Here is a 22,798-nt window from a genome sequence, read left to right on the forward strand (position 1 = left end):
TGACCCTCACTGTGACAGTGCGGAGTGACCCTCACTGGGACAGCACGGAATGACCCTCACTGGGACAGCGCGGAGTGACCCTCACTGTGACAGTGCGGAGTGACCCTCACTGTGACAGTGCGGAGTGACCCTCACTGGGACAGCGCGGAGTGCCCCTCACTGGGACAGCGCGGAGTGACCCTCACTGGGATAGTACGTAGCTCTAACCTGATCCTTGTTTGACTGTTGCACTAACAGGGGGAAGAAGAGGAACAGTGACTTCGATGACATCAACCATATTCCTTGACCAATCTGATGGAACCAGCACTCTCAGTTTCCCCGAAGATCCCAGTACAATGTAAGTGAACTTGTCATAAATATCCCAGACTGACTGAAACTCAGAATCCCGAAATCATACCGAGACCATCTGTTTGCCTCCTATTTGGTTCTTTGTTTACTGCAAAAGAATTGGAGTATGTATCAGAAATAATTCGGAGATGCTGTTGTTGGACTGGGCTGTACAAAGTTAAAAATCACACAACACCAGGTTATAGTCCAACAGGTTTAATTGGAAGCACACTAGCTTTCGGAGCGACGCTCCTTCATCGGGTGGTTGTGGAGTATAAGATTATAAAACACAGAATTTATAGCAAAAGTTTATAGTGTGATGTAACTGAAGTTATATATTGAAAAAGACCTGGATTGTTTGTTAAGTCTCTCATCTGTTAGAGTGACCACATTGGTTTCAGTTCTTTCATATGTAAATCGCAAAACATTTTTAAATGTTACATTCTCAAGTGCACTTTAACAATTGGCGTCGTGTCGGCCCAGATAATGTATTGAAGGTGGGAGCTTCCCTGTGTGAGATTGCATACAATGGGCAGACTGATTCGAATCTAAAAATCAGATTATGGAAATCTTACTTGGATTCATGCAATTTTTGAACAAAGTAAAATGTAATTCTACAAGTACAAATTCACAACAGAAAGTTATATGTGCATGTGTGCAAGTGGGTGTGTGTGTGTGTTGGGGAGGAGTGTGGTTTATGAGTGTCTGTAAGAGAGTGTGTGCATATGTGTGAGTATAAAGGAGTATAAATCTGTGAGAGGGTGTGTGTGTGAGCATGTGAGAGACTTAGTAAACAATCCAGGTCTTTTTCAACATATAATTTCAGTTACATCACACTATAAACCTTTGATATAAATTCTGTGTCTTATAATCTTATACTCCACAACCACCTGATGAAGGAGCAGCGCTCTGAAAGCTAGTGCTTCCAAGTAAACCTGTTGGACTATAGCCTGGTGTGTGTGTGATTTTTAACTTTGTATCAGAAATAAGCATCCATAAAATTTGATGAATATAGCTCCAAGGCAGCAGGTTTCGAATGAAAAATTGCTCTGTATATTTATCATCATCAATAGAAAGACTATATTTCCAGGGGTGAGGAGGGCTTCTGGTACAGTCTGAGTGAGATAAAGAGTAAAGCTTGTTTGACACTGTTCCATCGAAGACTCCAAGTACAGGCGCAGCGCAGTGTTAAATACAAAAAATGCTCCCTCTACTGTTTTAAACTGAAAGTAAAGTCCCCTCTACATCATCCCCATCAAACACTCCCAGGACAGGGACAGCATGGGATCAGATATAGAGTAAACCTCCCGCTATATTGTCCCCACCAAACTCTCTCAGGACAGGTACTGCATTGGGTTAAATACAGAGTAAAGCTCCTTCTACACTGTCCCCATAAAATACTCCCAGGACAGATACAGCACGGTGTTCAATGCAGAGCAAAGTTCCTTCTACACTGTCCCATCAAACATTCCAAGGATGTGGACAGCACAGAGTTAGATAAAGAGAATAATTCACTTGATACTGTCCCCATCAAACTGTTCCAGAACAGGTACAGCACAATGTACAATGCAGAGTAAAGCTTTGTTTACACTGTCTCCATTAAACACTCGCAGGACAGGGACAGCATGGGATTAGATACAGAGTAAAGCTGCCTCTACACTATCCCCATCAAACACTCCCAAAACAGGTACAACACAGGGTTAGATACAGAGTAAAGCTGCCTCTACACTATCCCCATCAAACACTCCCAAAACAGGCACTGCACAGGGTTAGATACAGAGTAAAGCTGCCTCTACACTATCCCCATCAAACACTCCCAAAACAGGCACTGCACAGGGTTAGATACAGAGTAAAGCTGCCTCTACACTATTCCCATCAAACACTCCCAAAACAGGCACAGCACAGGGTTAGATACAGAGTAAAGCTGCCTCTACACTATCCCCATCAAACACTCCCAAAACAGGCACTGCACAGGGTTAGATACAGAGTAAAGCTGCCTCTACAATATCCCCATCAAACACTCCCAAAACAGGTACAGCACAGGGTTAGATACAGAGTACAGCTGCCTCTTCCCTATCCCCATCAAACACTCCCAAAACAGGTACAGCACAGGGTTAGATACAGAGTAAAGCTGCCTCTACACTATTCCCATCAAACACTCCCAAAACAGGCACAGCACAGGGTTAGATACAGAGTAAAGCTGCCTCTACACTGTTCCCCATCAAACACGCCTAGGATGTGTACAGCACAGGGTTAGATACAGAGTGAAACTTCCTCTATACTGTCCCCCATCAAACATTTCTCCTGGTTTTGCACAGTTAAAAATGATTAATGAGAAGGTTCAGTTTATAGCAGCAGAGAAGTAGTACCAAGGAGTATAGAAACTATAGAGGTGAAATCGGAGCAGCAGCATAGAGGAATAAAGCAAGGAGAACTGAAGTGGTGTTGGGCTGGGAACAAAATACTCCCCATTAAAATGTCTTCAGAAAGAAGAAGGAAAAAGGGAGTGACAGTTATAATCACTAATAAATTATAACGTGCTGCAACAGGAGTGATGCACTAGAATGTTCAAAGTTGCTACCTATTTGCTTTGTTACACACCTCTTTGGGATCTGGTGCCATGTTAGGTGCTGACTAAATCCCACCCCCAACTCATGAGAAGATGATAGAAGAGAAACTCCATATTCAAATTGTAACAAATGTTAAAAATCTTACTCCAAGAATAAGGTGGACATTATCTATTCTGCTAAACTGGAACAGAACATCCTTTGTCAAAGAGAGTGAATATTTCTTAAAATATTAACTTCCTTAATCAACGTGTTTCAAACCAATGAGGAATTAGGCTGTCCTGATCACATTCTGTCAACGAAGTTGAGCATGTGCGGTGAAGGAGAAACATTAGGCAGTAGCGATCATAATATAAATATGACTGAAGTAACTGTAATGAGAGCAGCAAAGAGTCCAAAGCACTCTGTAATGTAGATTGCAAAGTAATCTAGGTCATAATGTTTTGAGATGGTCCAAAAGCAGAGGGATCTGGATATACATAATTTCAAATCCTTGAATTGATAAACTTGTTGAGAGAGTTTGTGGGAAATTTGACTTTGTTAAAATCTGGGATGCAATAACTGATAGAATAGCAGAAGCAGAATCCATGGGAATTTTAATCAATGTTAGTCAGATATTTGAAGAGAGTTTATTTGGAGTGTCATGGGGTAGAAAGCTGGGATGTGAGTTAAATTCAGATAGCACTTCTGCGAAAAGCAAAGACTCAGTCATGACAGGCTGAATGGCCTCTTTCTGTGCTAGAACATTCTAGAACTTTACAATTCTTGTGATACTGAGCCTATCGTTCTAGGTCTTTCTCTGAGAGGTGCGTCATGAACAACTATTTTGGAATTGGACTAGATGCAAAAATATCACTGGAGTTCAACAACAAGAGGGAAGAACATCCGAAAAAGTGCAGGTACAGGATGTCAGTTTCCTGTCTTGGTGGTCTCGTTCTTATGTACTTGGAATGACACTTACAGACAAACTGTGTCAGATTTGGTGCCTGGTGTACAGAGTGTAACACAGACTGAGACAGGTCTGTCCCAGACTCAGTGCCCGGTGTACAGGCTGTAATACAGTGTTATCAGTGTTGTGCATATTACTTCAGCTCACAACAATAGAGACAGAATACATTGGTAACTTGATGAGCAACTGTGCATTTTTTTATCCCCAGGAGCCGGACTAAGAATATGATGTGGTACGGAGTGCTTGGCACCAAAGAACTTCTTCAGAGAACGTACAAGAATTTAGAACAGAGAGTTCACCTGGAGGTATGATGGCCAGTTGCTAGTGCTCCGTGTGATATAAACAGAGGAAGGCTGCTAACACTGGACTGAACATTGGTTGTACATTTACAGACTGGATTGGCCTTAACAAAAACTAGAATCTGGCTAACAGATTGCTCAGATAGAAAAGAGATATTTCTACGTTTGATATGTTCCCTCTCCACAATCTATAAATGATCACAATATTGTAAAAGGCAATATTTTCAGAGCTTTACTTTGCATCTAACCATCTGTACCCATCCATGGAGTATTTCACACAGAGAGTAGAGGGAGGTTTATTCTGTATCTAATCCTGTGCTGTCCCTGTCCTGGGAGTGTGTGATGAGGGCAGTGTCGAGAGAGCTTTACACTGTATCTAACGCCGTGCTGTCCCTGTCCTGGGAGCATTTGATGGGACAGTGCAGAGGAAGCTTTACTCTGTATCTAACCCTGTGCTGTCCACATCCTTGGAGTGTTTGATGTGGCAGTCCATGGAGAGTAATTAGATTAGATTCCCTACAGTGTGGAAACAGGCCCTTCGGCCCAACCAGTCCACACCGACCCTCCGAACAGTAACCAACCCAGACCCATTTACCCCTTCACCTAATACTACAGGCAATTTAGCCTGGCCAATTCACCTAACCTGCACACCTTTGGACTGCAGGAGGAAACCGGAGCACCCGGATGAAACCCACGCAGACACAGGGAGAATGTGCAAACTCCACACAGTCACCCGAGGCCGGAATCGAACCTGAGACCCTGCTGCTGTGAAGCTACAGTGCTAACCACTGAGCCACTGTGCTGGCACGGTGGTACAGTGGTTAGCACTGCTGCCTCACAGCGCCAGAGACCCGGGTTCAATTCCCGCCTCAGCTAACTGTCTGTGTGGAGTTTGCACGTTCTCCCCGTGTCTGCGTGGGTTTCCTCCGGGTGCTCCGGTTTCCTCCCGCAGTCCAAAGATGTGCAGGTTAGGTGAATTGGCCATGCTAAATTGCCTGTAGTGTTAGGTGAAGGGGTAAATGAGTCTGGGTTGGTTACTGTTCGGAGGGTCGGTGTGGACTGGTTGGGCAAAGGGCCAGTAAGTAATCTAATCTAATTGTGTGGGTAGGAATTACACAGAAAGATTGATGCTACTGGCTGCTGGATTCAAGTAGGAGGGAGCTGACCAGATGATATCCAAATGAACCAGGAAAGATAGAAGCAATACTGGGATGATTGGTGAAGTCATAAAGATATAGATAAAAAAGGAAAAACCCGGGATGAATAAGGAAGGACTGATTTGAAAAGCTGAGCTTTGGGGTGAGCAGAAAAGGAATGGGAATAAAGCTGGACTGGGATCATTGTGAAATTGCAGGGTTGAGGAAGACTGGGATGAGGAACAGGATATAGTGAAGGTCTAGCAAGAGGAGTATGTGAGGGAAGCACTGAGATGGTTATGAAGTGGAAAATCTGGGGCTGCACAGGGAGAAAGTTAAAATCCCCTCAACACTTGACATCAGCCTTGCTCTGGAGCCGATATCTCTGCTCTTGTCCTCCACTCAGTTTCATGGGTGGAGCCTCAGAGATTTTTAGCTCACGTCCCAGAACTCTCTCACCTGAACGTTTCATGAGTGACTTATCTCCCAATGTACATCGACTAATTCCCCCTAAAAACCCTTATATCAAAGGCCTACAGTGACCTCACTATTCTGTCCTTCAGTGGGTCAAAAAAGGTAATATTATTCACAGCTCGGAATACAGGAACAGGATGAGGTTGTACAGCCCCTTTAGCCTGTTCTCCCATTCAATTCAATTGTTTGCCTTAAAATTTCATTAAGCCATCTCAGATTCATAACTCTTGGCAGAAATTTTAATCACCAAAAGAACCCATCGATGTCAGTCTTGAAAATTTTTGATTTTGATTAAGTTTGACTTATTATTGTCACGTGTACCTAGATACAGTGAAAAGTTTTGTTTTGCATTCAGTACAGGCAGATCATTACCATACAAAGTGCACTAGGGTAAGAGACCAAACTGTAGAATACCTGCAGGGAAGGTGCACAAAGAGCGAGATCAACATAAAATTTAAAATTTGAAAGATCCATTCAGAAGTCCATTCATAACATAAAAGCTGTTCTTGAAACTGTTGGTACAAGTGTTTAAGCCTTTGTATCTTCCACCTGACGGAAGAGGTTGGAAGAGGTTATATCTGGTGTGGGAGGGGTCTTTGATGATGTTGGCTGCTTTCCTGAAGCAGCAAGAAGTGTAGATGGAAGGTTGGCTTGTGTGACGGACTGGGCTGTGTTCACAACCCTCTGTAGTTTCTTACAGTCCTGAGCAGAGTGGTTGCCATATTAAGCCGTGATGGATGTCAACGGAACCCTAACATCTATTCCCTTTTGGGAGAGAGGTCCAAATTGCCACTGCACTTTGTGTGAGAGAGTGAACATGATGCAGTACTGCAGTACTGCAGTACGTGGCAGATCAGTCTTACAAATCAATTACATAAATGGTTTAAAGAATACAGACGTTATAACACCAACTATTAGCCGTTGGAGTCGAGTATTCAGATCTTGCAGGATTCTGCTGTCTCCATTTTCTTTTTGACTGGGTCTTGTAAAGTTTGATGTCTGAATGTTTCCAGTTGCTGTCCATTCTGATGTGTAGAAGGACATTCCTACAGATTTCTTTCTGTCTTTATGTTACAGTGTGATGGAGTGTCCATCTCACTCCCTAGTCTCCAGGGGCTAGCAGTGCTTAACATCCCCAGTTACGCTGGTGGGATCAACTTCTGGGGAGGAACAAAGGAGAATGATGTGAGTATTTCCATACATTGTGTGGGTCATTTATATATTACACACAGATACAAGTGAATAATATGCACAGACACTGGTGTGACACAGAAATGCACTTAAGCATATAACCCAAGGACTATTCTGTATTTTGCATTTGGACATTCAAACAATTTAACAAGGGAGTCTTCACATCAGAACTCACGATAAAGGCGGAGTATTGATATCTCCCAATAGGGTATGCTTGAGCATCATGTACATATACAGTAATGACCAGCAATTGTTGTGGAAGGAAGTTTAATCTGGATGAAAATTTCTTTTCAGTATATTAGTGAGTCTTAGTGAAATAGCAAATTAGGATTTAATAATTTCATTTTGAGGCTGGTTTTGGAGGTTTCTCTTGGAGTACAGTGAATAATTAGGCAGTGTCTTGTTCTCCATAAACATGCAGGCACGGCCTAGTTTCTGTCTGGAATGTTACAAAATCTGAGGATAGGCAGAGTTGGTATTCCCCTCATAGTTAGGTAGTACACTGACACTCAGTACTGAACAGATAAGAACCAGGCAGTGAGATACAGGGAGAGAAGGAAGCTGCTTTCTAATTGGATTTCAGGAAACACCAGCTTCTTCAAAAGGGGAAAACTAGGAACAGGAAGCATCATTGGCATGGGTCAGGCATTGCTGAGGCAGGGAGCTGGGAGATTGTGATGGGAGAATGATGCACAAACACAGAATGGTTCAGGCACAGGTGCAGGGCAGCAGTTAAGGAAGGGGCTGTCACAGTCCCAGACATCGGTTCTGGAGTCTAAGCCAAGCATTCCAGTAACCCGTTGCTTTTGTTCCAGAATTATGGGGCACCATCCTTCGATGACAAGAAGCTGGAGGTTGTGGCCGTGTTTGGCAGCATCCAGATGGCGGTTTCCAGGGTCATCAATCTGCAGTATCACCGGATAGCCCAGGTGGGTCTGGGAGAAGGGGCAGTATTATGGGACAGGACAGATGGGTCTGGGGGAAAGGACGGTATGATGGGACAGGACAGGTGGGTCTGGGAGAAGTGGGAGGTATTATGGGACAGCACAGGTGGCTCTAGGAGAAGTGGGAGGTATTATGGGACAGGACAGCTGAGTCTGGGAGAAGGGGGAGGTATTATGGGACAGGGCAGGTGGGTCTGGGAGAAGGGGGAGGTATTATGGGACAGGACAGGTGGGTCTGGGAGAAGAGGCATGTATTATGGGAGAGCACAAGGGAGTCTGGGAGAAGGGGGAGGTATTATGGGACATGACAGGTGGGTCTGGGAGAAGGGGCAGTATTATGGGACAGCACAGGTGGGTCTGGGGGAAGGGGCAGTATTATGGGACAGCACAGGTGGGTCTGGGGGAAGGGGCAGTATTATGGGACAGCACAGGTGGGTCTGGGAGAAGCGGGAGATATTATGGGACAGCACAGGTGGGTCTGGGAGAAGGGGGAGATATTATGGGAGAGCACAAGCGTGTCTGGGAGAACGTGCAATATTACGGGACAGCAAAGGGGAGTCTGGGAAAATGGGTGCTATTATGGCATAGCCTGGGAGAGTCTGGGAGAAATTGCAGTATTTTGGGACGTTCTGTGCCAGTTAGAGAATGTTGATATGGGAGTGTAGAGGCGTCCATGCTTGGCTCAAATTGTTTTTGTTTAGCAAAGTTCATGTCACTCCACCTTCATGCCAACATGCTCCCAATGATTTGTGGTATATTGGTGCTTCTTCAAGCAGCTGGAGCTGTTTAAACCATATGGTTTCATTTAAATTATTAGGTGATTCATGTCATCCTCAGGCAATGGGAAAGCATTTGACATTATGTCCCCAAAATACACATAACCATTCTTTCTATGACTATCTGGGAATGTAAGTTTTTTTGCAATGTTAAAGTTTGAAGAATTTTAAATTGCTTGCTGGATTTCCTCAGGTGAAGTTCAGCACCAGAATGTATCTGCCTTAGGGGTTTGTATGTTGTCGTTTGTTCTCATTCTCATTCCTCAATTCCATTTAATCTCCCTCAATCAATGTAAGCTCTAAGAAGAGTATAAATATGCTTCCTTTCTCTACTTCCTTCAAAACTATGAAGGGTAGTGAATTCATAGGGAGAAACAGTTTTCAGTGACACTAAGGCCCATAACCAGAAGGAAATAGATTTAATAAATTTGAGAAAAGAACCAAGTGTGAGAGGACAGGAGTTATTTTTACACAGCCATCGACACATACAGTGCAGAAAAGGCAGTTCAGCCCATCAGGTCTGCACTGACGATAAGGACCACTAAAGGCACGCTAATTGCAATTTCCTGCACTTGTCCCATACCCTTGAATGTTATGATATTCCAAGTGCTCATCCAAATATTTTTTAAAGGTTGTAAGGTTACCCTCCCAGGCACTCACCACCCCCTGAGTGAAAAGCTTTTTATAGGGGGAGATATTATGGGACAGCACAGGTGGGTCTGGGAGAAGCGGGAGATATTATGGGACAGCACAGGTGGGTCTGGGAGAAGCGGGAGATATTATGGGACAGCACAGGTGGGTCTGGGAGAAGCGGGAGATATTATGGGACAGCACAGGTGGGTCTGGGAGAAGCGGGAGATATTATGGGACAGCACAGGTGGGTCTGGGAGAAGGGGGAGATATTATGGGACAGCACAGGTGGGTCTGGGAGAAGCGGGAGATATTATGGGACAGCACAGGTGGGTCTGGGAGAAGGGGGAGATATTATGGGAGAGCACAAGCGTGTCTGGGAGAACGTGCAATATTACGGGACAGCAAAGGGGAGTCTGGGAAAATGGGTGCTATTATGGCATAGCCTGGGAGAGTCTGGGAGAAATTGCAGTATTTTGGGACGTTCTGTGCCAGTTAGAGAATGTTGATATGGGAGTGTAGAGGCGTCCAAGCTTGGCTCAAATTGTTTTTGTTTAGCAAAGTTCATGTCACTCCACCTTCATGCCAACATGCTCCCAATGATTTGTGGTATATTGGTGCTTCTTCAAGCAGCTGGAGCTGTTTAAACCATATGGTTTCATTTAAATTATTAGGTGATTCATGTCATCCTCAGGCAATGGGAAAGCATTTGACATTATGTCCCCAAAATACACATAACCATTCTTTCTATGACTATCTGGGAATGTAAGTTTTTTTGCAATGTTAAAGTTTGAAGAATTTTAAATTGCTTGCTGGATTTCCTCAGGTGAAGTTCAGCACCAGAATGTATCTGCCTTAGGGGTTTGTATGTTCTCGTTTGTTCTCATTCTCATTCCTCAATTCCATTTAATCTCCCTCAATCAATGTAAGCTCTAAGAAGAGTATAAATATGCTTCCTTTCTCTACTTCCTTCAAAACTATGAAGGGTAGTGAATTCATAGGGAGAAACAGTTTTCAGTGACACTAAGGCCCATAACCAGAAGGAAATAGATTTAATAAATTTGAGGAAAGAACCAAGTGTGAGAGGACAGGAGTTATTTTTACACAGCCATCGACACATACAGTGCAGAAAAGGCAGTTCAGCCCATCAGGTCTGCACTGACGATAAGGACCACTAAAGGCACGCTAATTGCAATTTCCTGCACTTGTCCCATACCCTTGAATGTTATGATATTCCAAGTGCTCATCCAAATATTTTTTAAAGGTTGTAAGGTTACCCTCCCAGGCACTCACCACCCCCTGAGTGAAAAGCTTTTTATTTCCCAAATTCCCTCTGAATCTCTTGCCCCTTACCCTAAAACTATACCCCCTCATGATTGACCCCTTAACCGAGGGGTGCAGCTGTTCTGTGTTAACCATATTGGTGGTAATCTCATTTACCCCAATTATGTCTCCCCTTAGTCCTCTCCCCTCTAAAGAAAACAATCCAAGCCTATCTAGTCTCTCCTTAAAACTCAATTTCTCCATCCCAGGCAACATCCTGGTGAATTTCCTCTGTAAACCCTCTAGTGCTATCACATTCTTCCTGTAGTGAGGTGACCAGAACTGCACACAGTACTCCAGCTGTGGTCTGACCAACATTCTGTACAACTTCAACATTACCTCCTTGCTCCAATACTCGATGGCATAACTGATGAAAGCAAGTGTTTCATATGTCTTCTTAACTATCCTATTCATGTGCTCTGTTGACTTCAGGGATCTGCGAATAATTACCTCAAGGTCCCTCTGTTCCTCTAACCTCCCCAGCGTCCTGCCATTTGTTAAATACTCTCTCATCTTGTTTCTCCTTCCGAAGTGCATCATCTTACAATTAGCAGGTTAAATACCATTAGCCACTGGTCTGTCCATCTGACTGAGCCATCTACATCTTACTAACATCATCTTCACCAGTAGTCACCCTACCAATGTGGGTGGCACGGTGGCACAGTGGTTAGCACTGCTGCCTCACAGCGCCAGAGACCCGGATTCAATTCCTGCCTCAGGCAACTGCCTGTGTGGAGTTTGCACATTCTCCCCAGTGTGCTCCGGTTTCCTCCCACAGTCCAAAGATTGGCAGGTCAGGTGAATTGGCCAGGCTAAATTGCCCGTAGTGTTAGGTGAAGGGGTAAATGTAGGAGAATGGGTCTGGGTGGGTTGCGCTTCGATGGGTCGGTGTGGACTTGTTGGGCTGAAGGGCCTGTTTCCACACTGTAAGTAATCTAATCAATCTCGCAAACTTGCTTAACATTCCTCCACATTTTCAACCGTATCACTTATGTACAGAGGAACCTTGATTATCTGGCATTCGAATATTGGATTATCCGGCAAGATCACAAGGTCCCGATGTTCGATGAAATGATGTTATCCGGCATTCGATTATCCAAAATTCGATTAACTGAACGAAATACTCCCTGCCCATGTCCTTCGGATAATCGAGGATCCTCTGTACATAACAAACAAATAAGGGTTCCAGAACTGATCCTTGTGCTACACCGCTGGACACCAGCCTGCGGTCAGTCGAACAGCCTTCTATCATTCCACTTTGTGTTCTATTGGGAAACCAGTTTCTGATCCATCTCGCCAAATTTCCCTGCATTTGGATTGCACCGCCTGTGGTGGTGGTAGAAACAGACTCAATGGCAGCTTTTAAAAGAGAATTGGGTAAGTACTTATAAAATAAATACTTTGTTGGTTGAAAGGAATAGACAAGTGGCATGGAACTAATTGGATAGCTTAACGAATGATTTAGCACAGGCATGATGGGCTGAATGACATCCTTCCATGTTGAATGAATTTGATTTTCCGAAGATGAAGGCTTGTTTTGAATTTCCTGCCTTGTAGTGTCGTATGGTGAAGATTACCATCAGTGGGGATGAGGGAGTGCCAGTTCAGGTGGATGGTGAAGCCTGGATCCAACCTCCAGGAATTATCAAGATACAACATAAGAACAGGGCCCAAATGTTAACAAGAGACAGGGTGAGTATTCAGGACTGTCGTCACTGTTGTTTTTAACCCATATATGCAGCATTCAGATAGCTTGTAGAGTGCTGGTGGGGATTGCGATCATTCCTGATGTGCACCGAGTGGGATTTCTGTCGAGGTGGCAGCAGTGAGGTGTGCAAAGCCCTGAGCAGAGTCATGATGGTAATTGGGCAACTGAGTTTTGGGATCCTTATTAATGCTGCTGTTGTGTGAAACCTTGGTTTATCATCAAATGCGTGTACAGCTCAGTGTGAGAAGTGAACAATGAGAGTAAGTATACCCTTACTGGTAAGAGTGGAGGGGTGGAAAGATCCAGGGCTAGTGATGTAAAATCCTTTAAAGCTTGCACTTAGTTTTATCAACTTTAGTTATGGAGTCATAGAGTCACACAGTATGGAAACTCCGGTCCCCAACCAGTCCATGCTGACCATAATCCCAAACTAAACTGGTCCCATCAGCCAGCACTTGGCCCATATCCCTCTGAACATTTCTTATTCATGTACTTATCCAAATGTCTTTGCATAACATCCATCACTTCCTCTGGAAGTTCACTCCAGCCACACTCTGTGTAAGAAAGTTGTCCCTCATGTCTTTCCTAAATCTCTCTCCTCTCACCTTAAAGTACATGCCTCCTATTCTTGAAATTCCCCCATTCTAGGGGAAAGATACCCACCATTTACCTCACCTATACCTGTCATGATTTGACAAACCTCTATAAGGTTATATCTCCACCCCCTCTGCTCCAGTGAAAAGAAAGAGTTGAATGTATTTTAGGTTATTCCATTACCTGGTATCCAACTGCCCCATCCCCACTGTCCATCCTGTCCACATATCTCACAGGGAATGTCAAGAATTTGGGAGAGGTCAAAAAGGTGGAGGGTTAGGAGATTAGGCGTAATCTTAATGAAGGGACAATAAGACTATTTTTGTCTCTAACTGTGATATGTTCATCCTCATGGTATCCTGCGCTTTTGGAAACCAATTGGATGAGTTTTTACCTAAAAGGACAATTCTTGACTCTGACTAGAAATAATCTTTACTCCCCACCTGCAATATTTTTATTAAAAAACGTTCAAAGCAAATGAGAAAACACATGCATTATTTAAGGTTGCCGGATGCTTTTTCATCTCTAAGGAGTAAAGATAAATGTTGAAAGGTTGACACTTTCAGTGACAGAGCGGGTGGAAAAAGGCAGTGAGGCTTAATACACAGCAGCATTGAGCTTTCACGTGAGGTTAAAATGCTTGTTTGGAAAATTACTCGAGGGATATGGAACAAATGATGCAGAAAGGAGGGGAACAATGCAGATGAAGCACGATTTAGGGTGAATGATGAAGAGTGTAGAATGAACCCTGTCACATGTACCTGTACATCAAATGTGTGTACTCAGGAAGGATAAAGGAGGACATTGGATTAAATATTCTGACCCATGGCAACCCGATGTTGGAATGTTTTAGCAAAGGAGCTACTGAGGTAAAGACAAGAACATTATTCGTAAAAGAAGAGGAAATGAGAAAAAGGAAAGGAGAGAAATACCTTTGTTACGTTGATGGTAGTTTCTTTACAGAGAAATGTATGTAGGAAGCTCTGAAATGTTACGGCTAACCCCTTGTGGGTTCTTCGCATGTTCCTCTTCAGGCCTTTGAAAGCACTTTGAAGTCTTGGGAAGACAAACGGAAAGGAGACTCCCTGAGACAGGTGACTCGGGCCCGCCTGAGCTCTCAGCAGTCCATGGAATTTCTCACGGAGGACGAGATGGCTGAGATGCAGCAGTTTGCACAGTCAGCAGAAACACTGATCAACAGGTAGGTATCATGATTCGAAAAGTTTCCGTCACCGGCTAACATTGACAGGATTCATTAACCATCCCATCACTTCCGTTAGTAAGTTTCGAATGAGTATTCATTATCAATATGAGAAGAGTCGCAGGTGGATAGTGGTCTGCTTTCCTTTATTGGTCAGAGTATTGAGTACAGGAGTTGCGGCTGCACAGGACATCGGTTAGGCCACTAACCGTGCAATTCTGGGCAATTGGATAATAGAACATAGAACATAGAACAGTACAGCACAGAACAGGCCCTTCAGCCCACGATGTTGTGCCGACCACTGATCCTCATGTATGCACCCTCAAATTTCTGTGACCATATGCATGTCCAGTAGTCTCTTAAATGTCCCCAATGACCTTGCTTCCACAACTGCTGCTGGCAACGCATTCCATGCTCTCACAACTCTCTGTGTAAAGAACCCGCCTCTGACATCCCCTCTATACTTTCCTCCAACCAGCTTAAAACTATGACCCCTCGTGTTAGTCATTTCTGCCCTGGGAAATAGCCTCTGGCTATCGACTCTATCTATGCCTCTCATTATCTTGTATACCTCAATTAGGTCCCCTCTCCTCCTCCTTTTCTCCTTTTCAGAGTACATTAATATTCTGGGAGGTCATGGTGCAGCTGTACAGGACATTGGTTAGGCCACTTTTGGAATATTGCTTCCTATCAGAAGGATGTTGTGAAACTTGAAAGGGTTCAGAAAAGATTTACAAGGATGTTGCCAGGGTTGGAGGATTTGATCTATAGGGAGAGGTTGAATAGGCTGGGGCTGTTTTCCCTGGAGTATTCCCTGAGGAGTGACCTCATAGAGGTTTATAAATTATGAGAAACATGGATAGGGTAAATAGGCAAAGTCTTTTTCCTGGGGTAGGGGAGACCAGAACTAGAGAACATAGGTTTAGGGTGAGAGGGGAAAGATATAAAAGAGACCTAAGGGGCAACTTTTTCACGCAGAGAGTGGTGTGTGTATGGAATGAGCTGCCAGATGAAGTACAATTGCAACATTTAAAAGGCATCTGGATGGGTATATGAATAGGAAGGGTTTGGAGGGATATGGGCCGGGTGCTGGCAGGTGGGACTAGTTTGTGTTGGGATATCTGGTCGGCATGGACAAGTTGGACTGCAGGGTCTGTTTCTAAGCTGTACATCTTTATGACAAAGCCAGTACAGTTAAGGATGCTCATTACTCACCCACTATCATTTACAAAATTTATGGATCATCTACTCATTATCAAACATGAGATTCATCAATCAGCCACTATCATTAACAATGCTCATCGATCACGCCATCCACTTTTGTTCACAATATACATTGATCACCCACACACTATCATTAATGAGATTCATTAATTATCCACCCACAGTCAGACCCATCTCTGCGAAGGTCTTGACTTTCACTGATGTGCCATGAAGAAAGCAATGGATTGGGAGAAACCCATTTGCGTGTAGGAATTAAATAAGGTTGTGTTTGGGGCCTGGCCAGTGTCACAATTTACTGATTGGGAATGTTTCTTTCCAATTGCCCTGAGCTGTGAGATCCTTGGCTCAAGGCATTGACTATTTTTTTTATTGAGAAACGAATGCAGGCCAAAAGAAAGAGATGGAAATTCAGGAAATCATCAAAGACAGGTCAAATATATGTGAAACTGAACATTGCTGTGAAGGATCACAGTCTACTCCGAAAGATCATGGGAAAGGTCAGTGCCTACAGCGCAAGATAACACCAGGGGAAAGGAGGAGGGGATAAGGGAAGGGGTATAGGGAAAGATAGTCTATATCGCCAAATGCCGTCAGGGCAAGGACCAAAGCCCGGCAGTTTGAGACATCTCCTGAAATCTGATAGAGTCAGACGTTATGGCAATGCCTTTAGTGCAGAGTGCAGTGCAATGAGTCACAACATCTGTGCAGGTCGGAGGCAGAATGATCAAGGCCCTTCCTGATGAAGGGCACCTGCCCAAAATGTCGATTCTCCTGCTCCTCGGATGCTGCCTGACCTGCTGTACTTTTCCAGCACCTATCTACTCTTGACTCTAATCTCCAGCATCTGCAGTACCCACCTCTGCCCAGAGGCAGAATATATCAGGTAAGACTTTGGTGACTGAAGGCAACAAGAGAGAAAGCTTGGAACAGCAGTACATTTAATAATCAGGAATTATCGTTGAGGTGAGAGAAGGTCAGCTATCCAAAAAATGAACAGTTTCTGAGGTACTCCAGAGCTACTTTCAGTGAGACCGTTACATTCTCCAGCTGATTAATGCTGAATATCTTCTAGTGACAGTATGAGATTACCCCATTCTTTCTGTTTTACAGGATCCACCATGCAGCTGAGAGACAGAAGATCATTGAGCAGGAGTTGGCCCATGCAGTCAATGGATGCTCCCATGTACTTAGTGAAGTCTTGCCAAAGCAAAATACTCCTGAGGTAAGTTAGCTTTATTTAATTTCCCCCCAGCTCCAAATACTGAGACTATGATTCCTGGAATGGGGTAATGTCCCTTCAATGGGTTTGATAAGCTCCACTTTGATCCATCACAAGTCAGCCCAGGGAGAAGGTCTTCAAACAACATCAGGAGTTATGACCAATGTGTAAAGTAAGCTGCTTCTGCACTATCCCATCAAACATCGTCAGGAGGAAATGGTTCATTCATTCATGGGATGACAGGACTGACATATGTAGAGAGACTGGATTGATTCAGATTGTATTACTTGAGTTTAGAAGAATGGGGAGGATGGTGGGTTGAGCTCATAAAAACCTAAAAAATTCTAACGAGACCAGACAGGGTAAATGTAGGAAGGATGTTTTCAATGGCCGGGGTTTACAAAACCAGGAATCATAGTCTAAGGATGCAAAGTAGACCTTTTAGGAGTGAGGTGAGAAGAAATATCTTCACCTAGACATTGGGGAGTCTGTGGAATTCTCTGTCGCAGAAAGCGGTTGAGAGCAAAGCATTGAATGTTCTCGAGAAGGAGTTGGGTATAGTTCTTAGGGCTAAAGGGGTCAAAGGAAACAGGAACAGGATACTGTGTTGGATGCTCAGCCATGATTAGATTAGATTACATTACAGTGTGGAAACAGGCCCTTCGGCCCAACAAGTCCACACCGACCCGCCGAAGCGAAACCCACCCATACCCCTACATTTACCCCTTACCTAACACTACGGGCAATTTAGTATGGCCAATTCACCTGGCCCTGCAACTATGAGGCAGCAGTGCTAACCACTGTGCCACCGTGCCGCCTTACTCTGCCATCTTATTGAATGGCAGAGTAAGGTAAAGGACTACTTCTGCTCCTATTTTCATGACTTCTACTTATCATCAATGACTCAATGGATTAGGTTTTCACTCCTGATTTAAGGCACCCACCTTGCGAGAATAGGCCCCCAGATGGTGGGAACTTCATTCTGACAGGGAGATGTGTGGGCAGAATGGAGTCAGACAAGCCAACCCAGGCCTAGATGAACGGCAGTCACATGCTATAGAAAACAGAGAGTTGGGATAAAGGGGGCATTTAGGGTGGGAATCAGTGCTGAGGCCACAATTATTTACAATATATATGAAGGACCTGGCTGAGAAAAAAAAACTTGTAGATGACAGAAAAAATAGGTGGGGTGGCATGTGGTGATGATGATACAAAGAGTCTACAGAAGAATATACACAGGTTATACAAGGGGCAAATACTTGGCAAATGGAATGCAATGTGGGGAGGTATGAGATTATGTGCTTTGCCAAGAAGAATAGAGAAGCCAAATATTATTTAAATGGAGAAAGATTGCGGAAAGCTACTGAACAGAGGGATTTGGGGGCCGAGTCATGAAAAGTTAGTATTCAAGTTCAGCAGAAGACCAAATGCCATGTTGGTTTTTCTTTCAAAGTGAACACAATATTAAAAAATTGGGAAAAGGAAACAGAAAAAAACTGTGGATGCTGGGAATCAGAAACAAAAATGGAAATTGCTGGAAAAACTCAGCAGATCAGGCAGCATCTGTGGAGAGAAAGCAGAGTTAACGCTTCAGGTCCAGTGACCTTTTTTTAGAACTTCTTGTGAAGATTGGTCACTGGACCTGAAATATTAACTTCTGCTTTCTCTCCACAGATGCTACCTGACCTGCTGAGTTTTTCCAGCAATTTCTGTTTCTTTTTCTGATAAAATTTGGAAGACCTTGCTAAAATAATACAAGCCACTAATTGGGCCACAGCTTGAATACTGTGAACAGCTTTGAGCCCCGTGACAAAGGAAAGATGTATTGCCATTGGAGGCAGTCCTGAGGCAGTTTAGTAGGTGGATACTGGGTATGGAGGGGCCTGTTATTTGAGGAGAGGTTGAGTGGGTTGGACCTGCACTCACTGGAGTTTAGAAAAATGCAAGGCAAACTTTTTGAAGCATACAAGATTCTTGTGGACTTGATAGAGTAGATGCAAAGACATTATTTCCCCTTGAGAGTGTGTTTAGGACCAGAGGGCAGAATCTCAGAATAAGGGATTGCCCCTTTTAAACAGAGATGAGTGGGAACCTTTTCTCTCAGAGGACAGTGAATCTGTGGAATTCTTTTCTACAGAAGGCTATCAAGGTCGGGCCACTAAGTGTATCCAAGGCAGGAATAGAAAGATTGTTAATCAGTAAGGAATTAAAGGTTCCTCCGGGTGCTCTGGTTTCCTCCCACAGTCCAAAGATGTGTAGGTTAGTTGAATTGGCCAAGCTAAATTGCCCAATGTGTTCAGGAATGTGTAGGTTAGGTGCAGTAGTCAGGGTTAAATGTCAAGTAATTGGGTAGGGGAATGGGTCTGGGTGGGTTACTCTTTGGAGGGTCGGTGTGAACCTGTTGGGCCGAATGGTCTGTTTCCACACTGTAGGGGTTCTATGATCTATGAAAGGTTATGGGGGATTGGTAGGAAAGTGGGGTTAAGGATTCGCAAATCAGCAATGATCTTATTGAATGGCAGAACAGACGCAATGGGCTGAATGGCCTACTTCTGCTTCTACAAATTATGCTCTTTAAAGGCCTGTACTAGCTCATTAGGACTTTGTCCTATTTGTTTTGTTAAATATTTACCTTTCTATCCTTCATGCCTAACACCCACTCAATCTGGCAAAACATGCTAACACATGACAATGTGTAGCCTCTCATAACTCTTCGACCAACTTAGTGTCAACTCATGCCAACCCATTCTATCTGACTACCATCTTTTTCCCTTATAGGTTACATGCTAATTCATCCAGTCTCTACCAATGTTTGATGTCAGGGGCCATACTGAGACCAAATTAAATTCTAAATACAAATCACAGTGCTCATTACATTCATGAAAGCACATTCAAAACATTTAAATTCCCTTAAGTAGTTAATCTGGTATAAAAATAAATATTTATATTCAGAACTTGACAACAAAAACAGCTAATCCTTTAAACACTTCTGAGTGTCAATCAGACTGTGTACCTACAGACAGTACCTCCTCCCACTGAGATATAGATAGGCTGAGATAACAACCAAGCATTCATATTACTGTAATTATGTCACTTAGAGATTATGTCAACAAACAACCATTATTGAATTGAATTAAATTTATTGTCACGTGTACCGAGGCACAGTGAAAAGCTTTGTGTTGTGAGCAACACAGGCAGATCTCAGAGTTAAGTAGCATAGATAAGTAAATAATAAGTAAACAAAAACACAGGTACAGGCGAATGTTAAGAGTCTGTGAGTCATAGTTACTAGTAACTTTAAAAGTATACTATTACGTATGAAGAGAGTAGAATGATTGTAGGAAATTGGAAACTTAGATCTGCATGCAGGAGCTCGCAAGGAATCGACCATATCTGGTGCCAAAGAATTCTATTTCAAATCCCCCGGGTATGAACAGGCTTTTCTTTTCAATTTTAAAAGCCATTTTAGAAACTTTGCATTGTCATAGTTCTACAGACATTATCTATCTTCAAACAGCACCTTCTGTGACCTATCTAATGATCTATAACTGCCACATTACAGGGTAAAGTTTTTACGCCAGCACTGAGTGCAAATCTCCTTTCTGCATTCAAGATTCCCATATGTTCCCTGCCCCCCCACCTGTACAGGTAGAAATATAGCCTGCCTAAAATGGTCAGTACTCCCAAATATGAGATGTCTGTGAAAATCCATACTGTGCTTCCATGACAGATATATCATTGGTGATGTATATTTTCGAATCACCCTGTTCAGAAGTGTTATTACACATCTCTGGAGTACACCTGAGTCCAATGGGCTCAGAGCTAGGAATGCTACAACAGTGCCACAGGACCTTCTCTACTCTGTTTGATTAGCAAATGCAAAGAAACTCTGCTCAGGACTCATCAACTAACTTCAAAATACTGCACATTCGTTATTATTTAGTTGCAAGTAATAAATTTAATTGAAACCAAGTTTGAGCTTGTTTGCACTGCCTTTGGAAAGTCCATCCGGCTCCCTTATGCCAATTTGGGATACACGGGAAAGAGAGGATTTGCACTCTGGCTTCGGTCTGTTTGGAGTCCGATTGCGCATTCTGGGAAGGAGCACTTTGCCAGTTTTCTTCCCTTCTTCCACAGGTAGTGCCTTGTGAACTGCAATGGACAGCAGCCCCTCATAGAATCCCTACAGTCTGGAAGCAGGTCATTCAGCTCATCAAGTCCACATCTACCCTATCCCACCCAGACCTCCCCCACCCCACCAACCCTTTCCCTGTAACCCTGCATTTCCTCTAGCTAATCCACCTAGCTTGCATATCCTTGGACATTATGGGCAGTTTAGCCTGGCCAATCCACCTAACCTGTGCACCTTTGGACTGTGGGAGAAAGCCAGAGCACCCAGAGGACATGGAGAATGTGCAAACTCCACACAGTCGCCCACGGCTGGAATTAAACACTGAGCCACCATGCCACCTGATCTTTGTAAACACAATGATGGATACCTCTGCCTTCTGGTCCCATAACTTGGTTTTGTGTTTCTTTCAGGCTATGAGCAGGAATGCAGTTGTGGATGTCTTCAGTAGTGTAAAAGCCCTGTGCACAGAGACAAAGGCGCTTCTCGATGGGAAATTACTGGTACGTGAGCTAGATCTGCCAATACGAGCCACTGATCAACACGCTACTCATTCAGATCATTTACTTGGTCTTGAATATCATTGTTATTTGCAGGAGATTGCTGTGGGTAAATTTCTTGCAACAATTTCAATAATACGATGAGAACTCTATGCTAGGAGTATTTCCCAGTTGCCAGATATCCTGAATTTCTGATGAATTGGAGATTCCTTTTGACTGAACAATAAGGAGACTGAAGACACTATCTTCAGCTCAAGCCATAAGTGTCTTTCCCTCGCCATCAATTCCATCCCCCTTCCCAGCAATTGTCTGAGACTAATCGCAGACTATTTGCTCCTTCAATCTCATAACACCCCAATGAATGAGCCTCCCACCGCATGTCGTTGTCAGAGATTTGCCCTGCGTAGTTCCAGCTTGAAATCAGAACTCAACAGAGGGTGATGGTCAAGGTGCGTTTCTGTGACTGAAAGCCTGTGACCAGTAGGATTCCACAAGGATCAGTATTCGGGCCCTTGCTGTTCATGCTAGATAAGTAATTTATATACAAACAGAGGAGGGTTGTTGAATAAGTTCACAGATAATATGAAAATTAACGGGATGGTACTAGTGAGGAGTATAGCCTTAGATGACAGGAGGATATGGAGAGTCTGGTCAGAAGAGCTGATCGATCCCCGATGGAATTCGATCTGGACAAGTGTGGGGTGATGCACTTGGGCAGGACAAAGAAGGCAAGGGAATACATCCAGGCATAGAGTTATAGAGCATGGAAACAAACCTTTGGTCTAACTCATCTGTGTCAACCAGGTATCCTAAAGCGATCTAGTCCCATTTGCCAGCATTAGACCCCGATCCCCCGATCCACATGACGAACAGTAGAATCCTGGAAAGCATCATGCATCAGAGGTACATGGAGGGATGTATTTAAGACTTTAAGACATCAGAACAGTTGGACAATGTGGTTAAGAAGACAAATTGTTTACTTGCCTTTATTGGTTGAGGCATCACATTTAAGAGAAGGGAGGTTATATTGGAACTGTATAAGATGTTGAGTAAGCTACAATAGTATGCTGTTTTGGAATGCACATTACAGGAGGGGTATGATAGCACTGAAGAGGATGCAGAGGAGATTTACCAGCTTGTTGTCTGGGCTGGAGAGTTTCAGAGGTATATAAAATTAAGAGCTGCATGGATAGAGTAGACAGGAAGGAACTGTACATTAGGTAGAAGACTAACCAGAGAGCATACGTTTAAGGTAAAGGGCAGGAAGTTTAGAGGATATGTGAGGAGAAACCTTTTCACCCAATGATTGCCAGGGAAAGAGTAGGAAGAATTTACCAAGGAAAGAGTGGGGCCCAAGAGAGACCAAAGAGGTAATATATGTAGAGCCAGAGGATGTGGGTGAGGTCTTAAATGAATATTTCTCATCTTTATGTTCAAAGGAAAAAGACATTGTAGCTGTGAATATCAGTTAGAATAGTCATGATCGAGAACACATTATGATAAATAAGGAGATTATTCGACGTTTTAAAAGGCATGCATCCCAGGTTGCTATAGGAGACAAGGACAGAGAATGCTGGAGTCCTGGCGAAGATATTTAATACTTTGTT

At 43.5% G+C, this 22,798-nt stretch overlaps 1 protein-coding gene across 3 annotated transcripts in view; it reads left to right on the top strand.

The window, feature by feature from the left end:
- The window catches only part of si:dkey-172j4.3 (diacylglycerol kinase eta), a 268,396-nt gene that overhangs the window by 232,480 nt on the left and 13,118 nt on the right, over positions 1-22,798 (top strand). For all 3 annotated transcript variants that reach the window (XM_043704352.1, XM_043704350.1, XM_043704351.1), the window contains exons 17-25: positions 238-337; positions 3,686-3,793; positions 4,052-4,148; positions 6,830-6,937; positions 7,759-7,872; positions 12,174-12,308; positions 13,953-14,119; positions 16,454-16,565; positions 21,105-21,194. In XM_043704352.1, coding sequence (XP_043560287.1) covers positions 238-337; positions 3,686-3,793; positions 4,052-4,148; positions 6,830-6,937; positions 7,759-7,872; positions 12,174-12,308; positions 13,953-14,119; positions 16,454-16,565; positions 21,105-21,194 — 1,031 coding nt within the window. The remainder of the gene's footprint in view (positions 1-237; positions 338-3,685; positions 3,794-4,051; positions 4,149-6,829; positions 6,938-7,758; positions 7,873-12,173; positions 12,309-13,952; positions 14,120-16,453; positions 16,566-21,104; positions 21,195-22,798) is intronic.

This window comes from Chiloscyllium plagiosum, chromosome 15, assembly GCF_004010195.1.
Source record: "Chiloscyllium plagiosum isolate BGI_BamShark_2017 chromosome 15, ASM401019v2, whole genome shotgun sequence".
Lineage (NCBI taxonomy): Eukaryota > Metazoa > Chordata > Chondrichthyes > Orectolobiformes > Hemiscylliidae > Chiloscyllium > Chiloscyllium plagiosum.